At 55.2% G+C, this 11618-nt stretch overlaps 4 protein-coding genes across 4 annotated transcripts; 3 read left to right on the top strand and 1 right to left on the bottom strand.

The window, feature by feature from the left end:
- Positions 1–139: 139 nt before the first annotated feature.
- SODALDRAFT_357984 (hypothetical protein) lies at positions 140–1121 on the bottom strand (the record flags this gene model as incomplete). The annotated part of the gene is made up of 4 exons (XM_028614058.1): positions 140–163; positions 265–506; positions 609–716; positions 1094–1121. The coding sequence occupies 4 exons, from the start codon at positions 1119–1121 to the stop codon at positions 140–142; spliced, it is 402 nt and encodes a 133-aa protein (XP_028467385.1).
- Positions 1122–1162: 41 nt separating this feature from the next.
- Positions 1163–2622, top strand: SODALDRAFT_357983 (hypothetical protein; the record flags this gene model as incomplete). The annotated part of the gene is made up of 6 exons (XM_028614057.1): positions 1163–1207; positions 1307–1434; positions 1522–1541; positions 1699–1737; positions 1825–1902; positions 2174–2622. 6 exons carry the CDS (start codon positions 1163–1165, stop codon positions 2620–2622), a joined length of 759 nt encoding a protein of 252 aa, XP_028467384.1.
- A 1212-nt stretch (positions 2623–3834) lies between these two features.
- On the top strand, positions 3835–8199 carry SODALDRAFT_339081 (P-loop containing nucleoside triphosphate hydrolase protein; the record flags this gene model as incomplete). The annotated part of the gene is made up of 3 exons (XM_028612826.1): positions 3835–3981; positions 4075–5008; positions 5084–8199. The coding sequence occupies 3 exons, from the start codon at positions 3835–3837 to the stop codon at positions 8197–8199; spliced, it is 4197 nt and encodes a 1398-aa protein (XP_028467383.1).
- Positions 8200–9807: 1608 nt separating this feature from the next.
- On the top strand, positions 9808–11615 carry SODALDRAFT_357979 (hypothetical protein; the record flags this gene model as incomplete). The annotated part of the gene is made up of 4 exons (XM_028614056.1): positions 9808–9907; positions 10873–10967; positions 11210–11477; positions 11545–11615. The coding sequence occupies 4 exons, from the start codon at positions 9808–9810 to the stop codon at positions 11613–11615; spliced, it is 534 nt and encodes a 177-aa protein (XP_028467382.1).
- Between the last annotated feature and the right edge of the window lie 3 nt (positions 11616–11618).

Here is an 11618-nt window from a genome sequence, read left to right as displayed (position 1 = left end):
GCCAAGTATCACTTTTGACCCCTTCGCTTCTATTCGCTCCTTTCGGCGAGCTTTGGACTTCAATAGTGAATGTCCCGTTCAGCTACCATCTTACACAGGTCTTGGATTGCCCCGCCTAAAACCAGCCTGCCCAACCCCGCTACATCTCAGGATTGGACTTGCCCTATTCGGTGCGTTAAGAGACGGCGACTCGGACACACGTTCGGTCCCCGTCCAGTGTCCCGCAGTATTGTTCGGAAACAGACGAGTAGTAGTATAGTTCACAGGAAACGGCGCATCTGGGCGAGGGCAGGCTGCAGGGGAGAGAGGGAGATGGCAGGTTGACGGGGAAGCGCTCCAGCTCGCAGAAGGGAGGGGGATAATCGCGTCATTTCGTTCCTGGGCGCGTCGACTTGCATAGGTGTCTTCATGCGGTCGGTGCAGTGGCGGCAACCAGATCTCGTAAGGCGTGCTCGGGTCCTCGGCATCTTTGTTAGGGTCTCGGAGACCGATGTCAGGGTCAAGGCCTAATCCTCATCACACTAAGGGCCTGCCGCAGTTGCGGCCTCCTGCACATCTAAGCCCAGTGGCTGGCTTGGATACAGGTTGATTTCAAAGCAACTTGAAACCTTGTTGACCTTGGATGTTTTGGTGGTTGTCGATGTATTGAGGCACTGCTTTTTGCCATAGCATACCTAGCAGAAAGGACCTGAATATGGAAGGTCGTTCTCTGAGGACTGAGAGAGTGCGTTCAATGTTTGAATCAACGGTACGAAGCAAAGGTCAACGGCGGTTCGAAGACCTGGTCGTCAGTACTCGCTTTCTCTCTCTCTCTTTCTTTCTCCTTCACTCCCCCTGCTCTGACAATCTACGGTCATACAATATTTCCCCTTCTTGACCAACGTTCCCAAACGTCTTTCCCGACTTTATAACTTCAAAAAGTAGCGTACCTTGGTCCTTGGGCCAGATATTACAACAACACGGGCTTGATTCTCTGCAAATCCACGTTATACCGCTCCGGTGCTGTGCAGGAGTCTTCTCGGAGCGTAAGGAATAAGATTACACATATATGTTCCTCTGCACCTGAATCGTATATCAACACCATCTAACTCACCAGACCCGAGCTTATCGCTTAGAGACATCGGTGTCGTTACTCACATCATTGAAAGTAAGTAAATGGATGATGCCGAAGATATATTGTGCAACCATTACGCAGACTGCCTACTGGGTCAGTTCGGCGCGCTTGAGCTAGGGGAAGTAACGTAAACTTCCCGAGTCGGCAATAGGTACCGCGATTGGTTGTAAGCCTTGATTGGTGTCAAAACAGTACCTTAATGGGCTTACCGGGCCACGAGGTGTTTTCCAGGTAGCTCTGGTCAAGTTGACTTTCTATCTCCACGTGGGAGCCATAGGTCGGGCGACGTGGATTTGGGTAGCGAACTACTACGAGAATGCGTGACCACTAGATTGTGAGTTGGCTTTCTGGACTGTCATGCTGGGACCCATGATATACCTTTGGAGAGCACATTGGCCAGTTGACAGAGCTCATGTTGCCATCTCGGGTTGCTAGCTTTTAGGTTCTGACAACCGAATCAAGCCAGACTGACAGACTAGTTTATGGGAATCTGCACCGATCTTGGTTGGGTTGAAAGTTCTAGCTACCTACCGTATACCGGATCCGAACCACGATAGTGCGGGTAAGACTCAGATTCAGTGCAGGTACATCAGCCATGTTCACGGCCCAGTCACAGGACCACGGTTGGCAACAGTATAGTGGAAGCTCTTTACGGAAATGAGGCAATTTTGACGGCTTCGACTTTGTTAATGTCGGACTTCCGAACCTAGAGTCGCAACTTAATGCCAAATATCCACAGCTTGTGGTTTGTTATACGCGTGCCTTGAGAGACTGGCTGGCGGTGTCATGTCCGTCCGGCGTCCGTGTTTTTCCCATTTCATCCGCTGAAGGAATCCCCGTGGTATCGTACACAGTGTAGGATGAATCACTTCAAAACTACCTTTCATAACAATAGTTCTTAACAGCAGTCCCCTAGAGACTTCTAGGTGTTTTTATATATGCCGGCTTTGTGGGAACTTGAAGTGACCAAGTTCCATGATTTCTCTCCTGGAGAACCTAAGGATCTCAAAGAGTCAAAGATATGAACCATCACTGACACATATCAAACGACACTACGAGGCAATCCACGCAACCGAACAAGCTTACAAGTTTATTATACCAACTCGACTACTTCAAAGTTTATGATGTACGGCGCAACAACATGCATCGCCGTGATGTACGGTGGCGTAGGTCTCGGAGAAGGCGCAGACATAGAAGCCCCGGGGGAGAGAGGGGGGGGTCGTCCGAAGACAGCTGCGGGCCAGCGGATGGTAAAAGTCGAGTCCTGGCATTGCCAAAGATCTGCACTCTGCAGCTATGCGGCCTCGTGTAGCAATAAATGCTGTGGAGGGGGTGTCTGTATCTCATGGAGACCATTGTCACTGTCGTCCATCGACCTTGGGCGACCGCGACTTATGACCCAGGACTCACGTCACGATTTAGATTTCGTGAATTGGAGTCCCGATATAAGGGAGCCGAAGTGGAGGGAATCGACCCAGGACAACTCTGCGGCGCAAGTCAAGGAGTGAAGACTGATGCTATATGCTCATCATGAGGAGGGGATAGATGTGGATACTAAAATAGGAGGAGCATGGCCGATCCATTCCCCATGAGTCATGCCTTGGCATGGCTTAGCGAGAAATTGTCCGTACTATTGTACGGAGTACAAACCTGGAAAGGACTCGGTATGGATCGTCGGATATCACGATTCACTTGGACGGCTTTTAGAAGAGCTAATCTTATCTGATGAACTGTAATCTTATCAGATCAAATATCTCCACATTTGCCCTGAAGGGGCAAGTCACATGACTACATTGCCCACATTCTGGCCACCAATTTCCACTCCCCACTCCAAATTCAACAAACCTGCACCACTGTTTTGCATTCGCCCACTCCTCTATCCACTCCTCATCCACTCCTCATCCACTCCTCTATCCATTCAGAAGCCGCGCTGCCGGCGCTGCTTCGGTTGCTCGGGCACCAAGAGAACCATAGATTTCCACGACTCACGGCTTTCCTCGTCATGAACCCGCACACGCACATCTTTGGTTCTAATTCTCCAGTCATTCAAGCCGTGACAATGACAGTCTCGCCTCGATCACCTCAACGTTTCAACGTCCCAGCCTCCTGAGCGCCGAAATGTCTGACCAATCCTCATGGAGCATTGGACAGACCCCTGTCCCTGAACGAAAACTCCGCTCCCGTTACCATTCGTCACCATGGACCATGGCACTCATTCAGCCAATGCTAGCTCTGGTAGCACAGCCAAGTGGCTCTAGCCGAGGAAGGGAGAAAATATTATCAGATCTTTTTTTCTCCTTCTCCTGTACACTAGCTGATTAGCTACCCGTGCCCTCTCATTTCGACTCAAATTTTATCAGATCCGAGCCCGGCATCGGAGACGGCTACCGAGCACGACATGCATTCGACAAGCTCCCACCCCTTGTCTTGACTCTTGTGGTCCCCTCATCGACCAACACATACCGTCTTCCACCGTTCCCCTCTTCAAAATTGTTCGACTGCCCACACCTTGTATTTCTCACGTCGCCTTTCCATCTCGGCCCCGGCACATTGCATCGACGACTAACTGAGCGACGCGCTCCCCCCATTCGATCCGTGACGAACGAACAGCTACTGGTTCAGGCGATCGAACAGGGCCATCTCCAATTTTTCGCGTCTGCATGGCGTGTGCTGTCCCGCGTCGTTTGCTTGGGACTTGAGGCGGAATTGAGAGAGACGCCATGGCGACCGTAACTGAGAATGAAGCAGTGGCTTCCTCCACCCCCGTCTCCGAAACCAAGGAACAGCTTCCTGAGCAACCTCCATCTCCTGCGTCAGGAGGAGATGACAAGAAAGACACCACGGAGAAGCCCAAGAACGGCATGCCGGTATGACCCCTCGTCCATTTCTTCCCTCCCACTGCTTGGGCGCCGATCGGCGGACTCCACGATTAACGCCCGGTTCTTCTTTTGCCCTCCCAGCTTCACAAACAAGCAGTAATCTTCTTCCGTCTGCTCTTTGCCGCCCAGCCAACATGGCTCGACGTAACACTTATCATCCTGGGGACGATCTTCGCCATCGCCGCCGGCACCCCATTCCCCCTCATGGCCATCCTCTTCGGCCAACTCGTAGACGACCTCAACGACGCCACCTGCGCCGCGACTGGATCGACCGACGTGGACCCCTTCTCCTACGGGCCCGCCATCAACAGCAAGGTGCTCCAGATGGTCTACATCGCCATCGCCGCCTTCGTCCTCATCTACGCCTACATCCTCGCCTGGGGCGTCATCTCCCAGCGCCTCGCCCAGCGCCTCCGCATCCGCTACCTCCAGGCCCTCCTCCGCCAGCCGCCGTCCTTCTTCGACGCCCGCGTCAACGTCGGCGAGGTGTCGTCCCGCCTCCACGGCGACATCACCGCCATCCAGGCCGGCACCTCCGAGAAGGTCGGCATCTGCATCTCCACCCTCAGCTTCTTCGTCACCGCCTTTGTCGTCGCCTTCACCCGCGAGGCCCGCCTCGCCGGCATGCTCACCTCCATGGTTCCCGCCTTCCTCCTCATGTCGCTCGTCGGCGGCGCGTTCCTCAGCAAGCTTGCCGTGCAAATGTCCAACTCGGTCGCCTCGGCTTCGTCGCTCGCCGGCGAGTGCTTGTCCAACATCTCCGTCGTCCAGGCGTTCGGTGCCGCTCCCCGCTTGGAAGCCAAGTTTGCGAGTTTGGTGTCGGACGCGAACAAGGCCGGTATTCGCAAGGCCGCCGTCGCCGCCTTGCAAGCCGGCTTGTTGTACTTTATCGCCTATTCGGGCAATGCTCTCGCTTTCTGGCAGGGAAGTATCCTCATTGCCGAGACCATCGAGGGGCGTGGCAGTGGTACTTCTGTCGGTCATATCTACACGATTATCCTCGTCCTGGTTGATGGTAGGTCCGCGACGTCCCTGTCCCCAATTCTTGCTGACCGCCCCGGTCTTGACTGCTAACTCCCCATCTCCCCAGCCTGCGTCATGTTGGGATCCATCGCGCCTCTGATGCCCCTTTTCGGCGGCGCCTCCGCCGCCTACCAGCGCCTCCTCGAAGATATAGAGTATCCCTCTCTGATCGATGGAACCTCGGAAACCGGTCACGCCTTGACTGCCAACAACGTGGACGCATCAGGGATCAAGTTCAACAACGTGTCTTTTGCCTACCCTACTCGTCCCGAGCAGCCTGTGCTTCGCAACCTGAACCTCAGTTTCCCGGCTGGAAAATACACCGCCATCGTCGGCCTCTCAGGCAGTGGGAAGTCTACCATCGCATCTCTCATTGCCCGACTTCAGGATCCGGCCGAGGGCACCATCACCATTGACGGACACGACCTGCGGGACGTCAATGTCAGGAGCCTCAGAAGCCTTGTGGGCTTCGTCCAACAAGAGCCGTCGCTGCTCAACGCCTCGATCTTGTCGAACATTGCCTTTGGCCTCGTCAATTCCCCGAATCCATCCCACCAACACCTGAAGGACTTCTTTTACGGACCTAAACTGGCAGAGCTGGCCGAAAAGGGAAATGATATCGTCTCCTCTGCACCGGCATTCGGCCCAGAAGCAGTAGAGATCGTCGAGCTGGTACGTCAGGCCGCCGAGCAAGCGGACGCGGCCTCCTTCATCGAACGTCTCGAGAACGGCTACGGCAGCAACGCCGGCCCCAAGGGAACCCTCGTGAGCGGCGGCCAGCGGCAGCGCGTGGCCCTCGCCCAGGCGCTGATCCGCGACCCGCGCATCCTCGTCCTCGACGAGGCGACGTCCGCCTTGGACTCGGCCAGCGAGCGGCGCATCCAGGAAGCCGTGGAGAGGGCGGCCAAGCACCGCACCGTCATCTCCATCGCCCACCGACTCTCGACCATCCGCAACGCCGACAACATCGTCGTCATGGACGCCGGGCAGGTCGTCGAACAGGGCACGTACGCGGAGCTGATGGCGCGGGGGGACGGTGCGTTCCGTCGCATGGCCGACCTGCAGACTCTCTCGACGAAGGATTGGACCGAAGGGGGTTCGGTTTCTGGCGATTCGCTCGATACGTCGACGCTCAAGACGGAAGGGCCTGCGACGAGCGAACGTATGGTTTCGGCACAGGATGAAGACGGCGGAGATGGTAAAAAGCCCAAGGGCGAAAACGAGGAGGAGCAGAAAGATACCGAAGAGCCCAAGACGGAGCTGGATACCAAGCAATCTCTGGGCTTCGTAGTCAAGGGCCTGGGCCGGCTCGTTCGGCCTTCGCTTGGCTGGCTCGTGGTCGCCATGATCGCGGCAGTCCTCGTCGGCGCGACCTTCTCGTCGGCGGCTCTGATTCTGGGCTTCACCGTCGGCGAGCTCAACCCTTGCAGCAGCACGGTGGACCGCATCCTCTCGATGGGCCAGCTCTTCTCGGGCCTCATGTTCATGCTGGCGGTGGTGGAGCTCTTCGCCAACTTCTTCGCCTGGTCGTGCTTCGGCGTCGTGGCCGAGAAGCTCCTCTACGTGGTGCGCGTGCTCTCGTTCCGGTCCCTCATGGAGCAGCCCATGCAATGGCACCAGGCCGAGACGCCGGCGAAGCTGCTGGGCATCATCACGAAGGACAGCGCCGCCATCGGCGGGTTCAGCGGGTCCACCATCGGCACCGTGTTCGCCGTCGCCGTCAACTTCCTCGTGGCCATCATTCTGTCGCACATCATCGCGTGGAAGATCGCCATCGTGGCGCTCGCGTCCATCCCCCTCCTCCTCGGCGCGGGCATCATGCAGCTCCGCATGCTCGCGCGCTACGAGGAGAAGAACGCCGGCGCTTTTGCCGACGCCACGGCCGTGGCCGTCGAGGCGGTGCAGTCCATCCGCACGGTGGCCTCCCTCTCTCTCGAGCGCGAGATCATGGGCACCTATGGCCGTCTCCTGAGGGGACCGCAGAAGCTCATCTTCCGCGCCTCGGCTTCGACCAACGTCTGGCTCGCCCTGACACACACCTCCGGCACGCTGATCTACTGTCTTTCGTACTGGTGGGGTTCTCGGCTCATCATGCGGGGGGAGTACACGCAGACGCAGTTCTTCATCATCCTCATTGCCATGCTGGTCAGCGCACAGCTCTGGGGTACCATGTTTACGCTGGCGCCCGAGTTCTCCCGCGCGCGTACCGCCGTCTCGCGGACCATGAACATTCTTAGTCTGGGGTCGACTAAGGACTTTAGCAAGACGGGCGTGCAGGCCAAGTCGGTCACGGGGTGGGGAAGCGGTAGCGGTAGCGGTAGCGGCAGCGGCCGAGGCAGAGGCAGCGGCGGCGACAGCGGCTACCAACCAGACCAAGACATCGAATCCGTCGCAGAATCATCCAAAACCCAGGGCGCTTCCTCCCCCGAGAACCGCGGCGTCAAGATCACATTCACCAACGTCTGGTTCGCCTACCCCAACCGCCCCGACGTCCCGGTCCTGGACGACATCTCCTTCACCATCCAACCGGGCCAATTCTGCGGCCTCGTCGGCCCGTCCGGCGCAGGAAAATCCACCATCATGTCCCTCGTGCAGCGGCTCTACACGCCCATCTCCGGCACCGTCCTCCTAGACGGCCACGACATGGCGTGCCTCCCGGCAACCTCCCCCCTGCGGGACGCCATCGCGCTCGTCCCGCAAGACCCGACGCTCTTCGACGGCAGCGTACGCTTCAACGTCTCCCTGGGGGCGAAACCAGGCCACGATCCCAGCGACGCGGAGATCGAAGAGGCCTGCCGGCTCGCCAACGTGCACGACGTGATCGCGGCGCTGCCGGAGGGGTACGACACCGAGTGCGGGCCGGGGGCGACGCGGCTGTCGGGCGGGCAGAGGCAGCGGCTCGCGATCGCGCGGGCGCTGGTGCGCCGGCCGAGGCTGCTGCTGCTGGACGAGAGCACGAGTGCGCTGGACGCGGCGAGCGAGGCGGCGTTGCAGCAGGGGCTGGAGAGGGCGTCGCGCGGGACGACGGTGTTGGCGATTACGCATCGGTTGCATACGGTGCAGCGGGCGGATGTCATTTTCGTGGTGGAGGGGGGGCGGATCGTGGATCAGGGAAGGCATGTTGAGTTGATGGAGCGGAGGGAGAGTTATCGCGTTAATGCCATGCAGCAGATGTTGCAGTGAAGGGGTGGATGGTGGATAATAGAACTGAGGTGGATAGCTAGCATTTTGAATTGGTAGGATATGCAGCATGCACCCGGTATCAAGATGGAATAAAAAGCAAATCCCATTTTCTTCTAATTCCTTTTTTTTTTTCCCTTTTTTTTTTTGCACCCCCAGGGGGCCGGCCGTTGTCCCGAGGTCTGCGCCAGCGCCCCTTGATTTCCAACCAGGCATGTCAGGTCACTAAAACATAGCATGCATTAACATACACTCCATGCCGACGGTACGTAGACACACTTCTTTACGCTGCTTTTCCGTAGACTTATAACGGGCTAGTAGTATGTTTACGAGAGATGATTCGGGATCTGTACGGGGTTATGGTCGAAGCCTTCCGACACGCCATACCTAGACATACTCTTCGTACAATGCCTACCAAACATATACAGATCGTAGTGAGAAGCGGGAAAGGAGGTCTGGGGGGGGGCGATGATGGAATTTCCTCAGCAATCTTTGCGTCGTTGAAGCAACAAAAAGGAGCTTTCCCTCCGGGCGTCCTGGGCACTTGCATGTGCCGGCCTCCACCCCAACCTCTACCGGGCCTATCCCCGTCTTCCCACGTTGACAGTTTTATGCAGCGGAGGACCAGTCGCCGACCCGACGTCTGAATAGTTAGAGGCAACCAGGCCACACTGTTGCAGTGATAGATATGAGGAGTAAAAAGGAAAGGAAGAGCACCAACAACTGTGACGTCAGTCACGTCACTGCGCGTGTCCGTCACGTCTACGCCCGTAGCGACACCCGTAGCGACGGAGTATAGATAATAGGAGAATGGGAATGAGTCTGGACTCTGGAGAGGGTCAAGGCTTGTGTTATAAAGGAAAGCTCCGATAGTGCAGCGAGTTTTGAAGTTAGTATTACCACAGACGCCCGGGCATTGCACGACATGAAGCGAACGGTCCGTCTTGGACTGGATCAAATCACACAGCACGGGAACGAGACACGTCGAGTATGGTGTACCAAACCTACCACGGGCTTGTCTTCGATACCGCCAGTTGATATCTGCGACAGTGGGGACGGCAGTGATGTGACAGCATCGGAGAGGCTCGTCGCGTGGTCAGGGACTCAGGGCGAACCAGAGCTCAGCTGTCATGCAGATGCTGTTTATCAATGTAGACAGACTGTAACGCAAACCCCACCTGCGGGGGTGTAGGCCCGGTAGGTAGGGGGCTTACAATTAGACTGGCCCGGTCCTTTGGGATGGGTGACGATTGATGGGATTAGTGGTAGACATATCCGTACCCGTAGGTTGATGCAGTCCAGCGGGCCGGGTCGAGACTAAGCCAGCGATGGAGGACTCGACGTGAACCGATGGCCGGGGTGTGATTGCCGCATTTTCTAGTCCCTATATGAATCCGGTTAGTGAGTGTGAGTGTGAGTGTGAGTGTCAGTGATAAAAACGAACAAGAGGCACGGTTAGGGTAAATATCCCAGTGATAAAAACGTGTGTCGAGGCACGGCCTTGAGGAGCCCTACGAATAAGGTACAAACGTACGAAATATTTCGTCCCGTATGTCCTCATTCAAGAACTTTCCAAGACGGCGCCAGGGGGTTGAGCAATGCTGTCATGTCATGATCACAATCATATTCACCAATGATTCGTCGTCATCAGGCGTGAGCAGTCATCATCATCAACGCCAGGCCACAACGGGAAAGTGGGAACATGGGCACGGTACGTAAAATGATCGGTCCCTGCATCTCATCTGAAAGCAGTATGACGCGAGAACTTACGTCATAGTCGTGCGTGTTTTAGGTCTGAGACGAGGTACCCGAGGTAACCACTTCCAAAACCAGGCAGAAACATGGCTGTGAGAGAAGAAGGGAAATGAGAAAAAGGAGAGCATGTAAGACATGTACTCGTACGAATACCTTAAGTTACCTGCCTAAGGTACCTTAGGTAGTTGAAGCTGAGAAATGAGCATCTTACCGAGTATTACGGAGTGCGTCGTACGTGTCCACCTATCCGGTGGCCTTACGTCAGGTCTACACAGCTACCATTCATCTGTGCCTACAAAGTAGGAGTACATATGTACGGGTACAAGTTGAAACAAAATTATGAAGGTATAGCACATTATAGCACATGTGGGTTGGCATGTCCCAAGACACGCGAAGGTGAGTCCTATTCGCGGACATATACGAGTACAGAAGAATGCTTCATGTTAAAAAACTTCAAGGCTTTTTTTGCGCCTACCCTGTAATTACTTTGTAGAATATCATGGGTACCTAGGTAAGGTATGTACTCCGTAGTACGTGTAGGGCATATTGTGGCTTATTTTTCCATTCCCAACCACAAGATTTCAATGCACGTCATGGGTTCTCTTCTTTCTTTCGATTCCCTGTTTTCGTCCATCCGACCTATTACCTTAGTTTGTTCTCTTAAACAAGTCGCAGGTATATGGATCGGAAATCTTCTTTTTGGTCGTACTTACCTCCGAATGAATCCTTCAACCCCTCATGCGAGGCTGATGGAGTACCGAGTACTTACACCCTAACACCCTATGACCCTTAACACTCTTGGGAGTCATACTTTGTCCTTCGCACCTAGCCTGGCTGCCTACCTTATTCATTATCATCTACGAAGCAAGTAGACCCAAGTACCGCTACCTCCCACTGCCATTGCACGTCACATCCCATCAGTCACCTCCATCAAACGCACCGAATCGGAGCCGCTACCTACGACCTACATACGCAATTATCGTCAACCTTCTTCCCGCTTCTATCTACGACAACACGTGTACCTATCTTACTTCGTACTGCTAACCGTCTCTCTCCAACTTCACTTCCTCTTCTTCACCTCCCATCTCGGCCAAGGCTACCTTTTCGTTTCCTTTTCCTTTCCTTTTTTTACGTATCGACTAGGCAACTCTGGAGTTCTCCTTTTCTTCTCCTTTTTCTTCTCCTGGATAGCTCCCAGCTCTACCGTTACTTTACTTTACTTTACTTTACTTTACTTTACTTTACTTTTTTACTTTAGCCTTCTCCCCTTTCGTCGCCTGCTTGGCACCGTCCCACTCCGCTTGGCTCTGCTCTGGTCTCCGCTTTTCCCTGCTTTATTCGAGTGACCTCATCCACTCATTTGCTGGCCTCCGCACTTATTTTCCCACCCTCTGCCATCCTCGCCATCCTCGCCATCCTCGCCATCATCACCATCATCACCATCAATCACCACCACGATCAAGGGCCACCTCCTTACACCTCTCCCTTCTCGAGCGCCGCCATCTTTCCCTCTGCCTCTCCGACTCGTGAAACTTCACCTCTTCTTAATACCTACAAACGTGTCCGACACACCGATTACAACGAGACCGACAGGCACCGCAGCCTTCGACACCACTTGGGCCCAAGATTGCCCTCGCCCAACTCATCAGCCATTCCAACTCTAGCGA

The sequence above is a fragment of the Sodiomyces alkalinus genome (genome assembly GCF_003711515.1).
Source record: "Sodiomyces alkalinus F11 unplaced genomic scaffold SODALscaffold_3, whole genome shotgun sequence".
NCBI lineage: Eukaryota > Fungi > Ascomycota > Sordariomycetes > Glomerellales > Plectosphaerellaceae > Sodiomyces > Sodiomyces alkalinus.
Note: the sequence above shows the minus strand (reverse complement) of the source record. Positions and strands in the feature narration are given on the sequence as shown.